Genomic DNA, 26,887 nt, shown 5'->3' with positions numbered 1-26,887 from the left:
TCCTTAGATAGGATTGTTCCTGTAAGGATAGATGTAAACAACATTAGGAGTCCAGTATTGAGAGCAAACATGCCTGTCATCCCCAGAAACTGATAACGCACCTCTTTTTAGTAGCCTGAAGTGTTATCATAACTGCCAAGTGTTTTCTCCTATTTCTCTTCAGGTTTTGCACTGTTATAGCTAGAATTTTTTTATTAATATTATTATTGTTATTGTTATTAATTTATCATCTTTTTTTTTTTTAATCTTTTTATGTTAGTTGTGAATAGCCCTTTTTGTCTGTTGAGTAATACTATGGATGACTATTCTGGGGAGATAGGAACAGGGTAAGTCCCTGAAGACACTCCACAGACTGCTCCAATGGGTGCTTAGCTGACAGCAGCCTGGTGCACAGGAGCACAGCAGAATTTCTTCCACACAGGCACTTGCAGCCACAACTCTCAAACCACCTCTATACCCTCTGGACCCCTAAGGCTGAGGGACTACACAGCCAGCCAGCTTTCATGTTTTCTTTGCACTAACCATGTGAAACAAGGGAGATATTTTGTGGCAATATTTCTCACTTCGTAAGCCTAATCTTCAGAAAAAAAAAAAACAAGCTCAAATTGTAGCCATTGGCTTATACTGCTCCTTTTTTAAAAATGTTAAATTTAGACTCAGTAAGGACAGAGGAACATCTTAAACTGATCACACTGCATAATGTACAGGCATGAGGGAGAATTTCACAACTTCTTGTCTTATAATGGGTGAAGGAAAAAAGCAAGAGGGGAAAAGACAGAGTGGAAAGCTCATGTGTATATGATAAAAAGCAGGTTTTTCATAACCCACTCCTTACAACCCTCCAGAAGAAGAAATTGCTGGTAATTTAAGCAAAGATTTTACAGAAGGAAGGCAAATTGGCAGCTAGCTTGTATCTGGCCAAACAATTAAGTGATTCATTTGGAAAATCGCACATGATCCAAAAAGAGGGTTAAACCTTGCATTACTAGAGAGGAATCAAAGATAACAGAGGAAGTAACTTTCACAGGGGAATACTAAGCTACATTTTTTGGATGGTTACCACACCTGGCATCAGACACAGTTATTTCACAAAGGACAAGCTCCTATCATCATCTCCAGTACCTCCCATTTGCCATCGCATCCATCCTGTCTTCAGATGTTCTCGTTTCATGTTGCTCAATTCCATCATCTTCTTTTCTTGCTGCCTCTACTAAAACATGCATCAGTTTGCTGCTCAGGCCACCACAAATGCCTTTTGCTCTAGCTTCAAAGTATCTTTTTTCTTCTTATCTACTCCTCTCCAAAATACCCTTGGTGCAGTTATGTCACATCCCCTTCTCACCGCCTGAAAATCTTTTACAATTGCATCCTATTACTGCTGGAGTTCACCCCTACACTTTCATCCCTTCCTGTCTCTCCACCGCTTTGCACAACACTTGTCCCATGCGGCCATGCCCCACGCCAGCCGCACTGCTGCCTGCCCTCTCACAGGACAACTCCTCTTCCACCACACATCAGCCCTCTTGCCTCTCCTCTGAGCTACAGCCTTCACCCTGGCTTCAGATCTACACATGGCAGAGCCTATCTTACCCTGTGTTTGGGAGGGCATACTTACTGTACTTTGGAGGCACTTTAATACCAACCTCCATGGAAGCTTTGATCTTTGTAAGGTAAGATATGCTAGCCACCCTTTGGAAAAGACATGAAAAATATAAAATCATGTGTGCTAAAGGGAACGTCACGGTTGTTCAAAATGTACCTAATACTACATTTAAACCTGAATATTTAAGCATCTCTTCCTTCAGCACAGTCATCCCTTAGCACAGAATTACATCTATTTAATGCCAGGTTTGAACGTAAAGCAATACTTCCAATAAAAGCGTTACGGATCTATATGCTGCTAAAGAAATGGAGTTCATAGGACAGAGTGAAACCAGAAAGAAGAACCTCACACTATGTTTGATCAATTCCTTTCCTACATTTGCAAAATCTCTTTTTTAGATTTTAATACAGTTATTGTACAGTTAGTATAATTATTAGACAATATGTTGCATATGTAGCATACATATAATCTACATCCTTATACATATGCACTAATGAAAAAAAGATGCTGTAATGCAGCTAGACAATATCACAAACAGATGTGACTGATGGAGATGGCTGCACCCACAATCCATTTGCACTGCTGGCACAAATGTGTTTATTTGGCAGACCAGTTTTGCCCATTCTTATGACCACTTGCATTTCCCTCCATACATTGCTGGCAGAAGCTCGTTCATTACACACATGAAAACAAAAATACCACTGAACTCTAAGGATGCTTTTATTGCTGCTGTGAGAGGTGTCCCCATGTATGTCTATGCACACATCAAGGGTGCACTCCCGTTCCTTTTCACAGCTGTGAAGCAAGCTGCAGTGAGACTACACTGTAATTAGCACACTGTTCATGTCCTCTGTGTGAAGCCAACTTTGTTATCGGAGTTATTTCATTTTTTTTTTCTTCAAACAAAGATCACCTGCAGTCCATTCTAGAAAACTCCTAGGTAGAAAAATATTTGGAGAAAGTGATGCATGTTGTGAGCCTCCTCCAGACTCTGCAGCTGGAAAAGGGAGAAGGATTCATCCAGCTACCAAGCCAGACCAAAATGCAGCCTTTCAGAGTGAAGAAGAAGGAAGAGGAGATGAAGGAAAAGTCTGCCAGCTTATTTAGTTCTTTGCAGAGTTCTTTGCACTCTGTTTTTGGATGTATGACCTTGTCTTTAACTGCATTTAAATGCAGATCACTCAAGGCCATTGACTTTACCATGCTATCAGCTCTGCACACAGGCAATCCCCCATTTTACTGAGAGCTGCCCATCTTACTAGCAAGACTGCACATTTCTTCTACAACTTTGATCAACACATTGAAGATCTTTGGGCCAAAAACTTCTCCCAAGGATGATACACTCTAGCATTTGTCACATGAGGGCCAAGGGAAAAGACTGATGCAGAGAACTTTATTAGAAGAAGAAAAAAAAAAACAACCAACCCTGAGGGTGTCCCAGGCCATATTAGAACAGCCTGGAAAGACTAATATACAAAGTGAAAAATATATACAATGGAGATAAAAATGAAACTTCAGTGCCACAACTACTTGGTCAAACACTGGAACAGGCTTCCTAGAGAGGTGGTTGATGCCCCAAGCCGGTCAGTGGTTAAGAGGCACTTGGACAATGCCCTTAATAATATGCTTTAACTTTTGGCCAGCCCTGAATTGGTCAAGCAGTTGGACTAGATGATCGCTGTAGGTCCCTTCCAACTGAAATAGTCTAGTCTAGCCTAGTCTAGTCTAGTCTACTTCAGATTATTATGTTTTGTAGCAATTGTTAAAGCTCAGTGTTAGAAAAGTACAACAGAGCTTCAGAAACATGTATGAACTTGATCTCCATCAGCTTCTTCGCACACAAAAAATAAGCTCACCTAGGCAGAAACCCAGAAGCCGTACATTAGCCCTTTAAGAAACGGGCTTATTTTATTAGCTTAAATCTGAGGGATAATTTATATCTTTCCATTATACCCATTCCCTGCAGAGGCATTTATTTTCTGGCTCCCTCAGGCAAGGCCAGCCCAGCCCAGGGAGCAGGTTGCAGCAGGAACTACCTGAACAGATCTTTCCTCTGGAGACAAATGAACTCAGAGAGAGACAGAAGTGGGAGAAATTCCAGCTCCATCCTCCTCCTCCTTTCCTAGCAAAGCACACAGGAAGGAGGGAAGTGGGCTGGATGTTGCAGTGAGACTCAGTAACATGTTTCTCCACCAAAGCAATGCCTCTACTTCACAAGGCTTTCCCAGAGCTTTTTGGGAGATGCTACCTCTTTTGTAACAGAGGTTCTTCTTGGCAGAGCCCGACTGCTCAATCCAGACTCTCAATCAAAACATATATCCACTAGACTATTACAACAATTAGTGTAGGTAAACAACAGTGAAACACATTTCCAGGAGTTCCATGAGAAATTTGTACTCACAGAAAACACCTGTTCAGCATCACTCTCACCACATCTGGGAAAAGCACTTCTCCACTGCTTGCCACCCCATTCTGCAAGGCATGACCAAAGCACCTTCTCAAGTCTGCAAAAAAACTCTGATACTGACCTATCACTAAAGCATGAAGAGACTAAAATTATGGTTATCAGCACTTAAAAGTAGGTAATTAAGCCCTTATTCACATATCAGTAGAAAAGAGCAAAAACAGAAATAAATTACAACATACACACTACCTGAAATGGGGACACTGTGCTCCTACAGAGCGATGTTTGTTCTGAGCTCGTGCGAGACACTGAAGTTGGAAACACATCCCAACTGCCATATTTCATTTGCATTTCTAAATATAGAACCAATTTAGGCTTAACACTTCTCCTCTAGGTACCAAAACCCAAACTAGATAAGTCACACCAGCGCCTCATCTTTGGAAAACCAGCCAAGCGGCCTGAATACAGGGCAGCTGTGAGAGCGTGGACCCAGAGGACATAGCTGGGCCAGATTCCTGGCAATCCACCAGTTGCTAGGTGTCTTTGACACTATTTTCACAAGTTCATTTGTCTAACAACAGTTCAACCTCTCTCCCACTCTTTTCTCTCCCTAACAAGCTTACTTATATCCTCACAAACTTGGAAAAATGTAACAGGGACTTACAGGTTTATTTCTACGTGTAGGCATGCTTAAGCACGTTTCTTAGGGTCCATGTGGACCTCAGATAGTTTAATCCCCATTTAATCAAAGCAAGAGGAAAGATGTGCCACTTCACCATCTCAGCAAACAAACATGGCCCCTGGTCACAGCTGGTTTCTCAGGTAGATGCTGGGGAAGGTCCTTGCCCTCAAGTTCACACAGTGTTGATTCTGATGGACTTGTAGAGGAAGCAAATTTTAAAGTCAAAGGGCACTTATTGAGACCAGCCAGCCATTATTGTACTTAGATTTACACCTGAGTGGCTCAAAACAAGTGGCTCAACTCTACAAAACCACCACAAGGACACATGGGAACTGGAGATCCCTCAAACACCATCCAGTCCTACAACAGCAGGGAATTTCAGGCAGCCACATCAATATCTCCGACCGCAAAAAGATACCAGCAATTGTACAGAACAAAAAGAGGATGGGAAAAACCCTCGGTTCATTGAAGCCAGGAGGAGTTTTGCCACCGATTTAACAAGAGCCAAGATCATCATTGCAATCCTTGAAATAAAAAACAAAAAAGCATGCAGGAGGACTGGGGAGAGGAGGCTGCAGCTACAGGGGCATTAAGAGAGACATCAACCCAACTCTAAACGTATTAAACCCGTGGCTGAGCAAGTATTTGGCAGCTTTGACCTCTCTGGGATCCATAAAGGAAAGCATACCTTTTATTACCAGTGAAAACACTGCCCTGGTACTGGCGCCAAGAAGGAGATTAGGAAGGTTTGTGTTTTTAACAGGATTTATAGGTCTATGCACTCTTTCAATGTAACCAAACAGGTTTTTCAGACACATGTTTTCCTTTGGTTTCTCTAGGGCTCTCGAGAGCCGACCGGGTTGGGCACACAGCAGCAGGGTCCCCCGAGTTCCACGTCCCGGGTAGGCAGCAGCAAAGACCAGACTCCCCACAGCCTCAGGAGAAGAGCTCCCACCTCCAGCCATGCTCTGACCCTCTTCTGCATCCCAGCGAGGGACTGGGGCAGGCTCCCCGCGAGGAGAAGAGGGGAAGGGAGGTAGAAAACCCTCACGGCTGAGGCATGGCGGCATCCAAGCAGGCAGGACGGGCCGAAGGGGCGACCGTGGCACTTCCAGTGTGCCTGATCCCTACTCTGCTGCAAGTCACCCCGCGCCCTAATAAATAACTGGGCCTTAACCTGAACCAAGCTTCTTCTACTTTGAATCCATTTAGGTAACACCATCTTCTTCACCAGCAACCTGCCCCAGCAAAACAGGTGCAACACAAAAAGACCTTTAGTGGGCTTCCAGATCCAGGCCACTGTGCTGGCTAACACTTAAATTTCAACTATTGGTCCCTATCCTTGCATACACAGCCTGGATAAATCTATTTTTCCAGCAGCCTTTTACCATAAAAATAATACATTCTAAAGTACCCTAAAAATATCTTTACCAAACTATATAAGCAACATAACAGCTTGAGAAATAATGTTTTATCCAGCATTTTCAAGGATATTATCTGTAAATATAATGGTACAAACAGGCACCACATTTGTAATTACATGCTCTAAGAAAAATATCTATGTGCAGGGGTAAAAAAAAAAGGCTTCTTTGTTCCCAAAATGCAAGTCCCAACAACTCGACGTAAATGTGAATCCCCAAGTATTGCTAGCAATAATGGGGCTTTTTTCCTCTATGTAAGCTGCCACTAGCTGCTACAATTTAACGTAAATATTTCTTCACTGTTCAAAAGACTCACTTCAGAAAATCTTTATATTATAAGGTGAATTGTTTAAACATATTTTACTTGTGCTTAGACAAGATAGTGGCAAGATATTTTCCCTGAGCAGCCATACAGTTTTAATGACCTTAGCTGCAACTACGAACAATCCTACACAAAAGATGCTAAAAAAGCAGTAGGAAAATTGTAAATAAACACAAAACAACCATACTCAAATCATTAATAACAAGGACAAAGTTATAAACATGCCTTTCTAATGTTCAGTGATATTTTATAACATCCACCAGACAGTTCTTGCCGACAGATTGCAGTAAACATTGTCATGGATTTGTTTAAGAAAGCATGTGCCCTATTTGAATGGAATGCAATGGGATTCAAGGCTAAACACACAATGAAACAGCAATTACACCCAGGGAAGGAAAGGAGTAACAAGCTGAAAAACAAAATAGGAGATAAAAGCCAAACATTTTTCTATAAGCATTAACTTTTTAACTGTATAGCTAATAACATCTTAAACAAAAATAGGGCTTTTTTCCCCAACTCAATGACTTAAGAGAAGCAGCAACTGAGTATAATTAACTTCTTTTCTATCCAGAGTAACAGAACAAGCATAATTCCACGTACAGACTGGAGACAAGGTATGTGATGATATGGTCATATTTAGTATTACACATTGCCCAAAAGCCTACGCGTAGATTTTTATAAAAATTAAATATGCACGTACGGTTGCTTTGAAAAGAGCCAGTCCTCTGCTGATTTACACTGCAAAACTCCACCAGCACCCCAAGAACCTCACTCATTCGCACCCGCTAAAACGCTGGTCTTCAGCCTCCGTGCCTGTGCACAAGACACTGCCTGCATGTGGGAAATGCGCCACAGCAGATTCTCCAGACAACATCAGCTTTACACACCAAGTATTTGTAGGTAATTCTTCAGTGTGAGGCAGTTTTGTGAGAAATGCAGAGGAAACGTTTGCGCAGACACCTCTGGGCACAAGTAAGAAGCATCTCCCCCGCATTCGCTTAAGGCAAGACAGCACAAGGGAAGCCTGACAACTAGCAGCTGAGGCAGCTCTCCGTTCTTGCCAAAAGAGTGAGAAAAAAGGGTTCGGTGACCACTTGCGTCCCAGAATAAAATCTGATGAATGCTTCTAGCAAGGTCCCACCACAACCTTGACGAGAAAAGCACTAACAGAGAAATTTCCTAATGAAGACCAATAAGCTGCCCTCTTTTCATACGAAATATCAGCAAGTTCATCATGTTGGTTTAGATGCGGTGCCTTTTAAAAGGAAAAATAAGTGTTGGCAGAAGCTATTGCCACCTTTTTGATTGCTAAGTAGCCCAAATAAACTGGAAAAAAATAAAGCATTCTGTTATATCCAAACCGAAGACAAAAGTACACTCCATGTAAAAAAGAACAAGAAGGATGGAAGAGACCCTGAGAAGTCAACTGGCTGACTCCCCTGCCTCAAGGCAGGATGAATGCTGCCCAAGTTATTCCTCAAAGATGGGTTTTGTCCGCCGTGTTCTGAAAGCACCCCCCACACGGTCACCTAACACACAGCACTGGGAACTTCTTCCCACCCAAACAATTCCCTCCCTGGCCTCTCCTACCTTCTGCAGCTGGTATATATTTTGGCTTTTTTAAGGGCCTAACAAGACTTTGGCCTTGATAACACGATAGCTGGGTGATACGAAATGGCCAGCAACATGCCAGAAGGCCGCACTAAATAATTCAGCACAGCCTCCGTTTGTGTACAGCTGTTTTCATGCACAAGCTGAGCTCTAGCCTGTTGACAACTTTGGAGCTGGATTTTTTTTTTATTATTTGTTTTGAAGAGGAGGAGAGATGAAGGGTTGTGTTTTACTTTGTTGGGTTTTAAGAGGAGATCAGCCTTAAACCTTGTGGGTTTTCAGTCAAGCTTATTGCAATATTCCTCCCTTGGTGACAAACTGAAGTACATCTGCTGTATTGGGAGTTTCTGAAATTGCATACACTGGCATTTTCCCAAAGCTGATGCCTCAAAGTAAGCTACACCTTCTGCCTCCTCACTAGCCTCACTCTCTTCACAGACACAGGCAGAAGAACAAGCTTCTTGTTGAGAAGTGCAAGATTTGGCCCCCGGAAAAGAAATTAGAATCCAACACAATTTAAAAAAAATGCAGGCATCTAAAATACTACTTATTTACTGCAAAACTAAATACGATTCCTCTAAAAAGAAGAAACTCAGTAACATGTAATGACATACATATGTCTGCAAGCGTCTATGCTGCTCTGCACTGCTAAGTTGCCTCTAATGTTATCGACTTTAAAAACAAACACTTATTAGACACATTGGTGCATTTCATTCAGTGCACATGCAATATGCCCAGACGTTTCCTAGGTCCTTATTTTCTACAGCATGATCCTATCACAGAAAATTGCCCTCCTCAGTCCTGTTTGTACTATTGCACCCTCTCAGTCAGCTCTTTGCTTTTTGTTTAGCTTCTGTCTGCTCTTCCAGCTCGCATTGCTTTCATCCCTGCTGCAAAGCACCATCCCCAAAAAGATGGCAAGCACAAAGACAGCAGGAGCTTACGGTTCACCAAGGTTGCGAGGGAAGCCTGGCACAATTTTAGGCCACAAACAAACAGCATGGCATGCAGCAAGGAGGCAGTCAAAAAAGCATAACGCTGTGATGCAAGTGTCACGTAAAGCTTTCACGCTGCACTGCTGTAATGGTATACAGGGTGACGGCAGGGCAAAGGAACAACTAGGGTACTGAAGGGATTAACTCATAATGGAAGATCAAAAGGCACATAAATATAGTATAAATTGAACAACCAGCCATTTCAGAAATATATTCTAGTGCCAAACACAGAAGCTCAGACACTTTCTATGATCACAGGTAGGTGGCTGCAGGAACTCAGCCAAGAGCAATAAACCCCCCAATGACTCTGCAAATCATAAAGATGAACAGAACAAAAGCATTCACTAATTTCTTCCTCAGAACAGGCTGGCAACACTAATCTCTCATTTAAAGGTACAGCTGGCAGCAAGACCATTTACACATCACCATGAGCAACACACAGGTGTGCTAACCTGACCCACACCAGACCTGGGCACACAATCTCATTTTTGCAGAATTAGTGAGAGCACACGATACAGAGCTTATGCTGGCTTTGTACTTTTTATGCCTGCTGTATGTCAGGCATACAGCAGATCTGGCTGCTGGTGCAGAATTAATCTACCAACGTTTTTAAACAATCTGAACCAGAGAGCAAGTTTATAGCAAATCAGCACTTTGCATCACATGGCCACTATTTTCTTTAACTTGTCACCAGCGGTGTTAAAGCTGTGTTTAGTGCACAATCAAACTGTGACAACAGGTAAGGTGGAGAAAAGTTTTCAGTCTCCCATATAGCAAAATAATCAATACTTGTGGAGAATGGGATATCTTCTAATTCTGGAACTGCTGGACAGAAATAAAAATAGCCCGGATGCCTTTAACAGAAAGAAGGGGAAAAAAAAATTAAAGAAAGAAGAAGAAGGGGAAAAAAAAAATCTTTTCAAGCATTACACAGTGCCAAAACATGTATTAACATTCTTGCTGGTGTGTCGTTAAAAATATCATTCAGTGTTTTGCTGTCAATGGCAACATAATTTATGTTGGTGCATAAAATCATACAGAGGAATTAAGCAGCTTGGGAATGAGCTGTTCACATACACAGGTCAGAAAACTTCTGCAATAAGGCATATTAATAGAAAATGAACATCCATTCTGACACGTAACTGTTAACTAAAAAAATGGAGTTACCTCTTTCAGATGACTTGATTTAAAATATATAAATCAGATTACTTATTATTCTCATGTCCTATGTGACATCAGGGCTATACTGCTGCAGACACTACACAAATACATGTAAGCACAAAGTCCCTGCCCAGAAAAATCCCAATCTAAGGACTGAACAGGAAAACCAAAAATGGAGGAAAAATAATACACCATGGGAGCAAAAAATGATCCAACTGCTGATGGACATGCTTTGAAGTACCTGCTCTTTTCCTCATGTCTTTTAAAGTAGATCACATTCTTTCACATGTATTTCCTCAGTCTTGTTCTGGCAGCAAGTTTGCATCCAAACACAGGCGAGCCTGTGCACACTCTTCTGTGTGCCCCCAGGCAAGTCGCCCACGACGGACCTGACCAGGCTCCCACAGGGGTCAACAACAAAACACTCATGACTCCAGCCAGCGCTGGATCAGGCCAGCGAACATAGCTCCATGCATTAGCAAATGCACACTGGAAGCCCAACACACATTTACATTTTAAACCACATTTCTCTTTTGTGTTTTGAAATCACCATCTAAACAAGACAGTGGTTTCAGCCTGGTTGAACACACAGGCTGGCCCGGGATATGGCCAACCCTACTGCAACAGCAAAGAACATGAAAGCACAGGATGGGCAAGACGGGCTAGAAACTGGCTTCTTTCTGCAAAGTGCTGGCTAGAAGAGACTGAACACATGGCAAGAGCAGAAAATCAAAAAGCTGTATTCCCACCATGGAAAACTCTATCCCTTTCCACCCCTTCCTACCTCAACTCTTCTTAGTTCAGCATGGAGGAAGTGGGAAGGCACACAGCTTGGCAAGGTAGACGATCAACTACCCACTTGGGGATCAATATGTAAGTCCTACTGCCACCTCCTACTCATATCATGCAAAAGCATGCTGGAATCGTATATCAGTTTAAACTTCACTTCAATCATTTAGAAAACAGAATAACATTGTTGAATTATTTCTGTTAATTCTGTTTCCCAATTCTCATGCACATGAAACCCATGCATTTGTGAAGAAGGTAACAATTACAGCTCATTTGTCCCTCTAGCTCTAACTAGGCATACAAATAACGTACTTCAGAAAAAAACATTTGGAATTTCTTCCTGCCAAACAAGATGATTCACAACTTTTTAACTGTCTCACCAAGTGTTTTCAAAGTCCTTCTGCCTATGGACCTCTGAACATCTTCCAGCAGATGTGCTCAAATTATTCCTGGACACACTGCTAGAGTACAAATAAAACCCTGTTTATTTAATCACCTTTTGCACGGGCCTCAGCTCAGAACTGAAACTTTCAGGAGCATTCAGGATTCTATAAATATCAGACTGCACTTTATCATTGCCTTCAGCTGGAGCAACATCAACCAACACTTAGAAAAACTCTCACCTTTGAGGTAAAAACAGCCCTGACAACTAGAAGTTGCTGACAGAGTACCAAATTAATCCAATCGCTGGATATGCACTCAAATCCTCTTTTCAAATTGAACTTTTGACCACCCTTTGCTTTCTGATCTTTTCAACAGGACTTTGACTCATAATCTGAAACTTTTGTCTTTAATTTCCTCTGCTGTAGAACAGCCATGCATATTCTGAAACTGGCCTGGAAGTAGTTTATGCAAATGTCCATTATGAAACTCTGTAATTATTTTTCCCCTCCCATGCCACTGCTGTTAAGTGTGTAGACGGTACAACAGTACAAAGGGGGAGCATGAAAGCTAGCAATGGGGCAAGGCAGGATGGTCCCTGGCAGCTGGCTGGACAGAGCTTCCTTGCTTCATTCCTTGGCCAGTGCCTACTGGCTTATATCTTTTTTTACTGGATAATGAAATGAACTTATTTGTGAACTAAAACATTTTAGAATTAATTCTGTTTCACCACGTTTCTCACCTACGGAAATCCAGGTAGTTAAATTGTCCATCAGTACAGCATGCTTTAGTTTGAAGAACCTTAAACATCAGTCCAGGAATTTGCTGTTGTTGTCTGCGCCCCTTCAGTATGAAATATGTCCCTTATTTCACTTTCTCCGCTCTGTTCCTTACCCAAATACCTTCTACAGCCAAGGTACTTGTGAATAAGCAGTCGTGTTTTCAACTGGGCCCCAGGGAATTATGCCAGCTCATCCTTGAGGAACCACAAGATTGCAGATTAAGAAAACAGTGAAGATGCTAATGAACCTGGCTGTAGCCCAGGTGTTTGTCCAAAAACTCCTGGAGGGAGGGTATATTCTTTGGAAAAGTAACAAAAGATCAAAAGAACTTCAAAATTGTTACTTAATGACAGAAGGAAATAAAACAGCATGGATCCCAGGGATAATTAACTGAGGTTGTAATACAGACATGCCTTTGTAGGGATAGGCTACAGGTATATTGCATGTGATAAAAAAGCTACCAGACTGTCTTGCCCACACCAGCATTTAATTTCCAATTTGTCACTCCTACTCCCTTTTAAAAGAGCCAGCCTCTTGGGCCAGCAGTTAACGTGGAAGCAGCAGGAAAGCTACAGTGTCATCTCAACTTGCTCGGAGCAAGTCCACCTGGAAGGCCAGCCATGGCCACCAGGCTACACTTGCTCCTCCTCCTTTGCTGCTACCAAGGCTGAGCTCCAGCAGTGAAATGGTGAAGGGAAATGCTGGCATGGATAGGGCCCAGGTTTGCACGTGCATATGAACTAGCATATGAATTCAGGACACGCTTCCGCGAGTGCTCCAGACCCTCACGGGAACAGCCCTTGGCCTCGGTACCTCCCACTTCACTGCAGGACAACGGGATGAAGGTTCAGACATGGTTTCTCTGGCTCCCATTTATTCTCAGAGGGGAGATGCCTGTGAATGCAGACTCGATGCACCTCCCTCTCTCTGCCTCCGTCTAAAGCAGCTGCACTACTTTCTTTGGAACCGTAAATGAGATGGGATGTACCTCCCCTAATGGGACATGCCATGAGCAAGCTGCATTAGAAGTAGTTTCCACTTACCATCAAAGCAAAGCAAACTACCGCACACAAAAATGTTCTTCATACAGACATACTTAACTTCTAAACAGGTTACAGAGGAAGGATGCTGCCCCATCCTAGCATCCTAGGTTAGGATGTGAGAAACCTGGGCAGGACTGTGTTTCACCACACCTTTCTTACATTTTAGGTATGTTGCTGCACTTACATCACCTCAGACCTTCTCTGTAAATGAAGTTAAACAACATCTCCTGACTACAAAAGCATATTGTGAGGAATGGTGCACTACAAAGATCACCAGGCACTGACATTATCACAGTGATGGAAAACATAGGCCCCTAAAACAGAGGGCATTAAACCAATATCACATCGCCTGGAGCAAATCATCAACCCAAACAAATAAACAGCCGGACAAGCAAAGAACAGGCATGACCATGCAAACTCCATAAAGACCACTATGAGGAAACATGCTGGACAGAAAAAAGTCAGGGAAAAAGAAACCCTAGAAAACTTGACACGCTTGGCACTCTGCAGAACCAGCCCAGGTAAAGACGATCACTGAGCTTATCCAAGGTGGGAGAGTCTCCAGGCACTCGGATGCTCTGTGGCTGCAAGCAGCCCAGTGCTATGTCCTACTCTCAGCCCTCCCCAAGCCAGTCAGAGAAAAACCTCCTTGGCACCTACGCTTCACCAAAGAAGCTGTAACAGTGTCAGAAACAAAACCCAACCCCAAACAAGAACAAACCAGCAGAGACACTTAAGAGGGAGAGACTTGGTGTAGCAGAATACAAGAGAAGTTAATTAAGCCTTGACCTCGAGCACTTTTAGCCAACTCCAGTGGTTGTAGGTGGGAGCATATGATACCTTAGGAAAGTGCATTTTGAGAATAGTAAGCAACGTATAGTACAGGACCAAGTGGAAGTTTTATTCTCCAAGAGATCTTGAGTCTTGAAGCTGGGAGCCTGGGTTTCTGCCTCTTCCCAGAGAATTAATGTCCAAATACTCCTTTGGAAAGACAGAATCAACATGTAACATCCAGCATCATCTCCTTGGGAGATGAGGCCCCTCTGATGTCTACAGGGAACTGTTGTGGATATCCTCTGCGGCTCAGCATCTCTTTATTTCTCTCTGCTGCTCCCACAGGAAACATTCATCAGGCTCTCAGCAGAGAATAATTTACAAACTTCTGAGATCACATATTTTCTGCTCTTGAGAGCTGACTACTCCCACGGTGTGTTTGCCCCATGGCAGCAGGACATTTCTTTGCCAATGTCAAAGATCAATGTTGGTAATCAATAACATTTCTCTAAAACAAACAAAAAAACAAACAAAAACCAGTCACCTACCATTAAATAAGAAGGAAGGATTTTCCATGAGAGAGATTTGTTTTTCCACACTAGAAACTGCTTTCAATAGGAGGAACAACTGCCATATATAAATTCTTTAATATCTGAAAAGTGCTTCATCAAATATTTTGCTTTTTATCTTTCACAGATAGTCTTTTTTCCATCTACAATGAAACCAGTGGCTGCCTGAAGACAGCATGGTCTTATTCCATATACTGTGTTTAGTACACTATGAAATGAAAAGACTCAGCTTGCTGCTCTCCTTACAGAAAGAACTGGATAAATATAATTTTGTTTTTATCAGTTAATAAAGCATAATTTAGGAGGGCAAAAGCTATTTAAATTCAAGTTCTGCTTACTTAAACAATGTATTATTAGCATTGAAAGAAGAGACAACATGGATGATGTTTCAGTTTGTCCTTGGCTAGTCAATCCTGAAAATTAGACTGGCTTATAAGGGGTATTTTTATGATGTAGTTAACAGTATTTTGCTGTCTAGAAGCTGGAAACAGGCGCCTCAAATTAACTGAAAAGCATGTGCTTCAAATATTTAATTTTCTCTTTCATTACCATTTATTTTTTAAACCATGACATCTATGTGTGCTGTAATTAGATCTTAATGTATTGCTGCCACAAAAATTACATATAAAGAGAAGTGTATCAAAATAATGCATTTCTGAAATGGAGTAATTTCATAGAGTATTTTTAAACTACATTTCACAAAAATTATACTATCCAGCAAGGTCCTTGAGCTTTCTGAATGCATTCCCTTTTACGTAACAAAAAAGAAACAGCCGTCACTCGGCCGACCAGATTACGCATACTATTTTAGATTTGCAAAGAAATTCAGTACTGACAAAGTGTGACAGTTTGAAGTAAGAGCACTGTATGGATGCATCCTCCAGCTGTGTAACAGCTGCTCACATACAGCAAGTCAACAAAGTACCTGGCATATAGTCTTTAAAAATGTGTATTATAAACACAGAACTGCAGTTATTCTCAGATAATTCCACATAAAGTACAAGCCTCTCAGACTGACATTCTTGGAATAAAGAAGAGTGTAAAATCCACTCGATATAGATGCCAAGCATGTTTAAATACAGTGTGAAAAGCATCCTAATTTTGGACCCAGCATACAGTAGACCTCTCTTTCTCTCAAAGAACAAAAAACTATGCTTTCATAGAGGCTAGAAAGAAGGGATTACTGCCTACCTTTTGACCACTTCCACTTTTCCTGTGGAAAATAATGTGTTATAACCGTATACTGACATTTTTAAAGTTGCATGTGCACGGTATGCAATTGCCATGACATGGTATTCTGTAGTTCCACTGTGCCTTTTAAAAGGGACTGGAACACATCAGAGAAATACCTGAATTGACTGCAGTGCAAATATTTGTCATGTTCCCTCAGTCTTCCCAAGAGATGTTTTCTCTAGCCCTGCTTATGGATGAAGATTCAACAGATTTTAGACAAGCTCAGCTAGCCAGAGAACTGCTTAATGAAAACTGTCTAAGGAACTGCACAATCAGAAAGGACTTTCATGTCCTATTTAAATGCTGATTTGATTGTGTTCTCCAGCAAAGTCATGCAAATAAAGCTTGAGCAGTTGGAAGGAGTTTCCAGAACTGATGAAGTAATTGGACCCAACTAAGAGAAAAGAAATGCCTTGATTCAAGGACTTTTTCAAGATGGACAGACCTCTTTGATCTTCCCAGACGCACTGAGAAGTACTCAGATTAGGAACAATATTGTGACAGGCAAGACTGTGAAGCTGCAACACTTTCAGACACTAACTCACCAGAGCAACTACATCAACCTCAGATGATCAGTATAAGGTCTGCCAAGACCTCCCCAAGTTTTAGATGGGGGTTGAGAGACAACCTTGAATCTTTCTCAGTCACCTTAGGGTGTTCACATAGCCCCTTCCCACTCCCTGCAGAAGCCCTGAAAGTTTACACACCCTTGTTCCCCCACACACACACACTCTCTCTCACACACAAAATATAGGAGGCTGTTAAAAAATTACTACAGTCTCAGTTTCTGGGAAACTCACCCCAGGTGCTGCCGCTGCAAGTCTCTGCAAGTCCATGTTTCACCACTGTCCTCAGGCTTGGTGGGACACTAGGGACCCAGAAGAAAGACACCACCTCCACCTGCTCGCCCCACGAGAAAACAGGTGACTGCCTAACGGCAACCCAAACCACTCTCATCGGGTTTCTAGCAAGTTAGGAGACCTCTCTGGGATTTACCCACCTGGGTTGCTGAGAGGCTGTGGACCACAACTAGCAAGTTACTGAAGCTCAGGACCACAACCAGCAAGTTACCAAAGCTCTGGTCCGGTACAGGCTCTTGCTTGCGCAAAGCTTAGGGCGAACATTCCCAACTAAAATCACATTCTCACATCCATCACTCTACGAGTGACTAATATATCCCAAGCCCTCTCTGCCTCTACCTGATGAGTCCCTAGTTCATAAGAGATGTCTCACTATTAGTGCCCAAATACACAGCTTTGTACCATGCTCTTATTAACTGGAGTAAATAAAAGGTGGGAAAATTCAATCTTCCCACATAATAACTGAATTCTCCTCAGTACTAACCAACATCTCCCAATATTATGATGTCCACAGATTTACACAGATTTCACAAGCCTATATCTGGCTCTCAGTGTTATAATCAAAATATTAAACAGAACTGGCCTTAAGTATGATCCTTAAGGAGTATCACTTGTAATATCTTTCTCTCTACCCTAATAACTGTTCTTGCAGTATCCATATATCATTATCTCTTTATATTAATCTCCACCTTCTTTATCTTCCATAAGAATTTCCTGTGAGACACGGTATCAAATGTTTCATTTTCAACAACATGGATTAAGCCCATTGCACTGCCCTTCTCTAAGTGGTCAGTTATCTTATCGTGGAAAGATATCAGATCAGTCTGACGCAGCCGCCTATGACAAAACCATGTTGAATTTTATCCATTAGCACCATGTCCTTGATGATTCTTTCTGTCAAAATTTGTTTTTAAAACCTTGCACCACACAACCAACATCACATAAGCAGGCCTCATGAATCCCTCCCGCCCCTCCCCCACCCCTTTAAGGATATTGCATCTAATTTTTGCGAGCCTGAGGTTCCCACTCCCAAGCTGACAAATACAATGAAAATTCGTGCTGGTGCATTAGCAATCCTATGTTCCTTCAATACTCCGGGGTACAGATTATTTGTACTCCTCCATTTCCATCCCCATCTCATCACAATAAGCAGATAATTGTTTTGTTTCTGTCTTTGTTTCACCTTTTATCACCCTTTTGAAAACCATTCAGTGCCCTCCCACTACCCTCCTAGACACCAACATTCATGTACCCCTGCTACTACCATTCTCACTGCAAACCACGGCAGAACAAGCCAAAAAAGACAGCCATGGCTTATTAACAATAATGAGTCGACTGCCCAAGTTTTAATCCTCATACTCACATCCCACTGAAGGCACCAAGTAAATTAAGTTTATCTAATGCATGTCCTCACTCCTGTTACTACCTGGTTTTGAACTCTGAGTTCACCTATTTTAAGCAATCACTTCCGGTTTTGCAGAAAAAATTCCATTTGATTACAAACTTCAACTTACTCATTTTTTGACATAACATAAAATTTCCTGCTTTGAGGAAGTGGAGAGAATGGTAATTTGGAATTTTATAGGGAAAAAACAGCCATAAATTGTGGGAAAGAGAGAGTGAGTGGTGCCTCTTCACAGGCAGTAATTCTGCTTTTGAAAACTGCAATTGGGACTATTGAAGGAGAAGAAAATAATGATCATAAAGGGGAAATAATTTTAAACTTCGGAGAACTGAGCCACAGTACTGAAAACTATCATCCCCACACATGCCTGCATCAGACAGCAACATTCAACAGCCTGTGGTCTCAGACAACCAGAGAATGGTTTTTGGTTTCATTCACCCTGCTTTTGAATGAGCCGTTACCCAAAGAAAGCAACTCTCCAGGCAGAAGCCTAGTGTTGTAGAACTTACATAAAGGGGTACTTCAGCGCAGCTCAACTCCATTGTCACAGCATCTAGAAACAGAATAAACCAGTGGAATTATTACACACCCATCAGGAGGCATTGATATCATTATACCCCATTCATGTCTGCAAACTAAGTCGACATCTTCCAGAATTAGAGGAAAAAAAGGATACTAAGCTTATCAGCTACCCCGTTGCCCCAAATTTCCCCAGAATGAGGAAACACTGGTGTAATGATGCCCGTGTAAGGCTGGAGGAGGGGTGGCTGGTCTCAGTTAACATGCTGTGTGCTTTTCACACAATAGACACAGTAAACAAAACAGGTCAGGCTGAGCCCAGCCACTGAGAGTTTGTAGTTGCAGCAAATGAAGTAGTGGGAATTGCAGCATTTCTTATCTCTAGAGGCAAAAAACAGAATTTGACCTCAAGATGTAGTTGCAGCAACTTTTACTCCACACCAATATCCCAAGTGTCTGGTGCTGGTTTTTTAGCAACTTCATAGAAGATATCCCCAAGGCAGGTCGCCTTAACTACCCTAAACAGCAAGCTACTGATACAAGTCATCAGTGGAATTACTATAATTACAGTCATCATAGCAACTCTGATTTCTATTATTATATTTCAAACTTGCTACATCCTCAAAATTCATACTCTAAAAATAATATTCCTGTCAAATGAGAAAAGCATACCAGAAGCAACTCCACATCTTTAAAACAGCCAGGTGGGCTCAACAACTACACACAAGTCTCTTCTACTTGCTGAAACAGGCTACAAAAAAAGAAAGTCTGTCTTAAGTGGAGGCTGTGTCAGCTCAGATATGGCCTTGTTTTTACAGCTGAACAGTTTCCAAGAACAACACAGTTGTGCAGCTCATTGCTTGTTAATGCATAGGTACAGCCTGCTATGAGTCAGATAGGATTTGAGAAGTTCCCTGCCTACAAACTGCAGAAATTAAATGCACAGCTTCAATCAAAACCAAAAGTGACCCACCCACCGCCCCAGCACACACTCCTTTTAAACCACGAGTTTGTTAATACTCATCTCCTGGTACCCGTCAATTCATCTACATTCACAAGTACCTACATTCTTGCGGTTTGACTTCAGTATAATCTTAAAACAGAAGGTAAAACCCTTTACAAAAAATCTTTCATATTGTTAGAAAAGGGTATCAAGGCAAACACTAATCCAGCCAGCCTCGTCAGCAGTGAGACTCAGACGGGTTTCTTATTTTCTGCAGAGGGAGGAGGTACCCCGCAGCTGACTCCAAGGCGTCTCGCTTTGACAGACAGAGACAAAGCTCTGCATTTTCCAGCAAGAGCATCCTGAATCCAATCTTAAGAGCAGCAGCATGGGAAGTGCAGTCCTGTTTGTACGGAAGAAAACAGGGTTACAAGAGAAAGTAAGAAAGCATAACGTTAATTCCACAAGGAGTATTTTAAGGTGGAGCTTTTCACAAATGTCACCTTACAGAATGGATGAAGCACATTAACTTCTATCCCAGACCTGTCACCAACTCACAATTACTGCGACACACAGACTATATATATACAGGGCATCACTTCATGGTTGGTTGAAATGAGAGTCATGCCAGCCAGCTGTTTTACACTGTTGCTCTATGCTGCTGTACAAAATCCCTTCACCTGCAATGGTTCTCCCTCTTTAAAGAAACACATCCAAACTAAACTCCACAATCTCCTCTGCAAGAAAATATGAGCACATTCAAATCATTATGCCATGTCAACAGAATAAGACCTACTCCTGGTTACTTCTGTCATATGACTATCTTGATATCCAGAGCCTCAAGAGACATATCTCAACATCTTCCTCCTCTGCAAGGATGAGAAAGGCAGGTATCCAGTCTAGTCTACCTATTCTACTGAAAGTGTGCACAGGAAGGCATAATTTAGCCCTTCTTTTGGGGGATTATCATTGCACCACCAGTATAATAAACGTTTGTATTGGATAATACAAACGCAACTCATTGGAGAGATGATGCCATCCTGACTTCAGTTTCCTTAACCCTTTGCTTGTATCACACTGTGGATCCCCTGGGAGCTTGTGCATTTGGAAATACTAAGTACCTAGCTCAATGTCGATCCTGAGTGGATAAATAATCTGAAGATTTAGCTCATCTGAAGCAATCAATGTTTTCCATACAGCACTGACTAGAACCATATTGAAATATGATCAGTACTTTCGACATGCGCTCCCCTGACAAACCAGCTTATAATGGTGTTTCCTGGATACAAAGGTATACCTAACGGTACTCTTTTTGCTTCCTGCAGAAGAACCAATAAACGTCAACACACAGCACTAAGCAACCTCTTCTGCTTTTCTCACGCTCTCAAGAATGCTGGTTGTTTAGAAAAAAGTTTTACACGAATGGCTCACGCCTTTCCTACGTCTGGGGCTTACAGTAACTCCACTTGGCTGCTGGAAGTGGCTGGGAGGGGCAGGAAGAAGAAGGGGATGCACGTAGGGAGGAAATACTCAGCTCTGGCTGCGGACTTGTGCAACCTCCATTTCAGAGCAAGGCACTGAAGGAGACACTATCACATGTACTCTACTGCTCACCTCCTCTGTACAGCAAAGAGCTGCTCAGCTCCTCAAAAAGCAGAGTCCCCAGTGCCCGAGAGGTGCCCCACAGACAACCGCTCTCAGATGCTGAGGAGCAGTCCTACTCTGCACAGCAAGGGGACGGCTGAGCTGCCCAACATCATGAATACACATCATTTCACAGAGCAACACCTGATCTCTTCCTCTGACATCTGTGCCTCTGACACAGAAAGCAGCAGAATGGGCATCTAACAGACAAACAGGTCCAGTTTCAGGCACTGCCCACATTTATTGAGCTCACGCCAACGTCAGCAGTAGCGGGATTCATCTATACACAGAAGAAACCCTTTCCAGCATCCAGTTTAGCAGTAAATTTAATGGAAGCATTTATTGCGATGTGCTGCAAACTGGAGAGACTTGCAGCATACATTTCAGTCAAGTAGAGGTAAATATACAAAAAAGAACAAAAAATCTTGAAAATAATTTTTTTAACTTTTTTTTCAATCTACAATCTCCCCTTAAACCTAGCGTCAAATGCTATAGCCAGTCTCCTGACCAGCTCAAGTTATTGAGATGAACATCAACAAGTATTTTGACTTTTATCAAAGCTGTAAGACATTTCAATAATCCCTCCAACACTTTTCCTCACCCAATATTGTATTTATTGGTTGCCAACTATGGGACTCTCATATATCCAATTTCTTTCAACATTACAAATTTTAGCATTTTATAGCAGGATTTCCCCAATTATCAAGACATGCTAGAAGGACCACAATAAGGAAATAAACCAATGGAAAATAAAAACATCAGGTATTGCCTTAACTGCATTTTAATGACAAAGATGTCAGTTACCAGACTTTTTTACTCTGCACACACCGAAGAAATTACATAAGGGAAAGCATTATCTAAATCTCAGCAGAAAGGCATTTCTACTGGTTGACAAAGTGACCCTTCAGCCAACACTGTGACTACTATTTGGCTGTCCTAGCACCTACTGTCTATCATCAGCATTTTCCTAAACACAAAAGGACACTTCCTGATCCTACAGCAACCTGGCTTACAACTCATAACTTGACTTTCTCCTCCTGTAAATAAAGCATATAACTGTGGGAGAAAGACACAGAGAAGGTGACAACAGGACTCTGGCTTTGATGCTGCTCTGTGATCCAGCAGCCACTCATATGGACTTGACTTAACTCAGGGCTCCGCTGCTGCTGTAACGAGCTTCCATGGCTCGTTAAGCAGCACCAGACCACAGTTTGTGCAAGCCTTGCAAATGGCTGCAAAGTATAAGCAGTGGTATAAAACATATATTTCAATATATATTTCATACTTCTCTTCCATGTATCAGTTCAAAGATAACAAAACACGAAGTCTTTGGACCCTGCTCCCTATATTTTCCTTTCAGACCATAATCCCACACCTCTGTGCCACAGACCACTACTGCTGTTTCATAAATTGTAAAGCAACTGACTGAATGTCAAAACTGTCAAGCTATGTAAATGAACCCCCAATGATGCTTCACAGGTGCCTTGGAATTCAATTCTTCCTTTTTTAATTATATTTCTTTTTGGTGATGGTCACACTGAAACTCATGTCTATAAAACACTGAGAATTACAGTCTTATGTTCACTATCAAGACAAGCACATTAAATCTTTATTTCTGATCAACTGGAGCAACAGGAAAGCAAGGGTGCGCCCCACCCAGAGGCCACTGGAAGGCAGGCAGGAATCCCCAGAGCATCATTTGTGATGCTTTAAAATCTAACATCTTTGTCTAAGCAAAATATCTCGTGCATTGTAAAAGTCTAGCAGCACACGCATATTACGAGGTCTTCTACCGAGCTCTCTTCCACCACATGACTGTGTTACACACCACCATTATCACTGTTTTACTATTTTTTACCATGCAATAGTCCATAGGAGGTAGGTGCTACATCAACCCACAGGACAGCCTCTAAGATGGATACAAATTACTGTACATACTGTGTTTATACTTCTCAGATCTTAATACTCTTCAAAAACAGTGAGATTCCAGTGTGGTGCTCACAGATCAGCCAGTTTCCATTAATAATATTTATCCCACTGCTTTCTCTCAACAAGCATGGCAACTGAACCAAACTCTATTTTTGAATTCACAGACTCCATCTGAGTTACGTTACGTATGTATACCTAAAGGCTCACTCACAGCTTCCCAAGCACCAGGAACCGCACTGCGCTGTCAGGTCTAACGTGGTACAGAACGTTCTTTTACACGCAGATTCTTGCTCTGGACCTGATTAAAAGACATTGGAAGAATTAAATGAAAGGGAAAAAGTAGCAAGCTGAAAATACACATAATAAATACTACATTCCCAAAGTCAGAGTTTTACATCTTTACAGCCAAGGTTTTTGACATGATCTTTCATTTTTACACTTGGTTCTCCTCAACATCTAGAGCATGGGGGATAGGGAGGGGACAAAGCAAAACCCTTAGCTAGCAGCTTAGCAAGCACATGTGTTTACTGCCTTCTAACAGTATTCAAACTGAGAGGTAAAATAAACCCTTGCCTACTAAATTTATAACAAAGCAGCTTGCACTAGTGTTGATTACTTCACCACACACTAGTTGCTCTTGAAGCAAGTGAACAGAAAAAATGCAGCTAAACATCTTTTAAAATAGCTCTCTTTTCAACAGTTTGAGACAAAAAGAAACTTAAATCTTCCTCCAAAAAACATCACCCCATTCATGGCTATCGTATTTCTTTAATTTGTTAAAGCCACAGCCATTTTGTGCTCCTTAGCAGGGAAAATATTTAAAGAGTCTCCAAAAAAGGGTCACTTCTTTAACCTTTTAAAAATAGATTTGGGGTTTAAAACACAAAAACAACTCTAGAAAAATGCCTCTTAGACAGAAGCCTGCTCCTGAGGTTGGTAACATGTATTCTTTATGCATTCCTGCATTAACATTCTTAATGTAGCATTTTCATTTCAACTAAAAATAAAATGGGGCTCTAGATTTTAGAAACCTTAGAAATGTGAAATGTGGGTTATACATCACTGAAAGACAAAAATAAAACCAAATATATATGCAAGGTCACAAAAACAAAATAAAATCTCATTGATACCATTGCCGGACATCTGTCTCACCTCCCTCGCTCCTTTTAATGGCCATTTTGACAGACATAGTAGCTTTCTAATGACGAATTTTTTAATGGCTTTCAGAATTTACTACTCCCTAGGCTGGGCACTGTGAAGCCATGAGACCAGACCAAAAGCAAACTCTTTAAAGCGTTCATACAGCACAGTTGTACAGTTTACTGACAAGGTAGCAAAGAAGTGGACCAGAAACGTTTGGTTCTACAAATGCATTCAAATGTATGCTCCAATGCTATCTGTGACGCTTCATCATCACTCAAGCTTCACCATCCACCAAACTGCTATAACTAACGAACAAAGTTAGGGGATGTACTGTGTGTTTAATGACACTTTTGTAATTTGTATTCCACCTTCACCAACAGCTAGAACAGCACAACAAACTCTACAGCCATTAAGAGTAAGAAACAAATTTTCGATACCAAAAGTCATTAGATACAATTCTGATATTCAGAGAAGCAGCTTCCATTGAGAAGGGCTACTATTCCACCTCACAGCCCTCTTCTAATTATTAATGTAGTTTAGCAGTACCCACTTGTCTTAATGATGCTGAGCCTGAAGGATACAACTCACACAGCTCAACTCGTCAGTAGGAAAATCTGTAAATTTTTGAAAATTCTGTGATTTTTGAAGAATTTCAGCAGACAAATTGAGGAAAATTCCAAAAACATTCCTGAGACAGGGGGTGAGAAGATGTTACATATGTAGTAATATTCAAGCTAATACAGAAGAGAAAAAAAGGAGTGCTCCAGTCAAAAAGTATGAAAACTCCTGGTGCAAATGAAGACTTCTGTAGCTTCAATACTTGGGCACAAACACGGATGGTGATACAAATTCTGCTTGCTGTTCTAGGTAGCACCTTAGAACCTAAAAGACTTATTTGTAGAAGGCACAGAGAACTTATGTTCCTGCCCTGACATTACCGTATCCCCCATCTAGAAACGGGAAATCAAGATGTGTAGGTGCTGATTGACTGATGTGTGGCCATGCAGAGAGCTGTCTTTTGGCTGGCAAAGCCAAAAATTGGAACTGGATCTTCTGAGTCACTGTATTAGTCATAGGCTATCCTTCCTATATCCTGGTGCAAATTCTCGTTCAACGTGTTATTCAGATCAAAAGAATGTCGGGCCATTTCACACACCATACCCTTCTGAAACGGCCCCACAAAGGAACTATTCTCGGGGGAGACAATGGGAACTTCTCCTGAATAACAGCAGCAGTTTCAGATCGAGAAAAGGAATACTCCTCCCTGATATTACGTAACAAAATGTTGGCAGAAATGTCTAAGTTACAAGTCAACTGAGAAGGCCAGATGAGCTTCCTGGTAGATTATTATTAAGATACATCTACACGATCACTTTCTTTGTTGCACTTGATATTCAAACACCACTTTGGAAAAAGAAAAGCACTTAAGTACTCAAATCTTTTCACCAGATTTTGTCCTGTCGATTTTTCATGCCGAAGTCAAAGAACACAGTTCATTTTTTACCTATGTGGAAAAATCCCTCTTACTCAAATGCCTTCTGAAATCCTATTTCCACAAAGTGTGGTAGAGAGCAAACTATCGCTACAAAAGAAAAAACTTGTGTCATCTGTTAGGCTATCACATTCGTGTGCCTTATAATGACTTATGAGAAGAACTACCTCCATTTCTGTATCGGACCGAATACAGGGCAGGAGTAACTCCATTAAAACGAAGAAGGATTTTAGAGCCTTTTTTTCTGTATAAGAATCACTGTGCAGGTTGAAAACTGGTGCAACTCTAAGCTGCACACACCAGTGTCCCAACAAAGCGCTACCAAGAACTGCTTCAAAAGTTGTTTCTCAGAATTTTACCGTTAGAAAAGTTTTAATTTCCTTTACGTTTTTCGGTTGTTGAAGAAGTTAAAGTAAATAAGTTAGAAACTTCTTTTGCTCCGGCTGAGAAAGGCAAGCACTTTCATGATTAAAACCAAATACCTTGTCCACTTAGGGACAAGAACTGAAAAAACCACGAGCGGCTCTTACGGCAAAATAATGAACAAACAAGAAAAAAACCCATTTATGTAAAAAAAAACATCCTCTCTCTCCTCACTTTTGGGACTTTGGAAGGTAACTGACAGCCCACGGGAAACGTTTTCCCCGGACACGAGCGGAGCCCGCCCGGGCGCACAGCGGCGCCAGGACCGCGTCCCAGGCGGCAGAACGCCAACACCAACGCCGCAGCAGCTCCCCGGGGCTTGACGTCGCGCCCCGGAGAAGGGAGACGGCAACCCGCCGCCGCCCCCAGCCCAGCCCAGCCCAGCCCAACGCAGCGGTCCCGGCCCCGGCCCCGACGCCCACCCGCCCCGCGGGGCCGGGGGCTGCCGGGCAGCAGGTGCCGCCGGCCGGGCTCCCCCCCTCCGCCCCGAGGGCAGCGGCCCCCTTACCTACGCGGGGCGTCCCGGGCGAGGCTCCGCCACCGCCGCCGCCCGCGCTGCCGGGGGAGGAGGCGGCGCTGCCGAGCCGCCGCCGGGGCCGCGCCTGCGAGAGCCCGGCGGGGCGCGCCCGGCCCCGCGGATGCGCCGCCCCCGGGCCCCGGCAGCCCGCGGGGCGAGGGAACAAAGCCGGGCTGTGATGGCTCCGGGCAGGGGGAGGCTGGTGCCTGGCTCCCGGGGAGCAGCCCCCGAGGCAGCCGGTC

At 42.4% G+C, this 26,887-nt stretch overlaps 1 protein-coding gene across 3 annotated transcripts in view; it reads right to left on the bottom strand.

Annotated features, from left to right (window-relative positions):
* The window catches only part of ARHGEF28 (Rho guanine nucleotide exchange factor 28), a 127,609-nt gene extending 100,937 nt beyond the window's left edge, over positions 1 to 26,672 (bottom strand). For all 3 annotated transcript variants that reach the window (XM_050912739.1, XM_050912741.1, XM_050912742.1), the window contains exons 1-4: positions 26,637 to 26,672; positions 23,282 to 23,368; positions 19,227 to 19,305; positions 18,545 to 18,588 (exon numbers count right to left, since the gene is read on the bottom strand). In XM_050912739.1, coding sequence (XP_050768696.1) covers positions 18,545 to 18,577 — 33 coding nt within the window. In that variant the 5' untranslated portion in view covers positions 18,578 to 18,588; positions 19,227 to 19,305; positions 23,282 to 23,368; positions 26,637 to 26,672. The remainder of the gene's footprint in view (positions 1 to 18,544; positions 18,589 to 19,226; positions 19,306 to 23,281; positions 23,369 to 26,636) is intronic.
* Between the last annotated feature and the right edge of the window lie 215 nt (positions 26,673 to 26,887).

The sequence above is a fragment of the Gymnogyps californianus genome, chromosome Z (assembly GCF_018139145.2).
Source record: "Gymnogyps californianus isolate 813 chromosome Z, ASM1813914v2, whole genome shotgun sequence".
NCBI classification, from domain to species: Eukaryota; Metazoa; Chordata; class Aves; order Accipitriformes; family Cathartidae; genus Gymnogyps; species Gymnogyps californianus.
The sequence above is the reverse complement of the archived record's forward strand: the minus strand, read 5'-3'. Positions and strand labels throughout refer to the sequence as shown.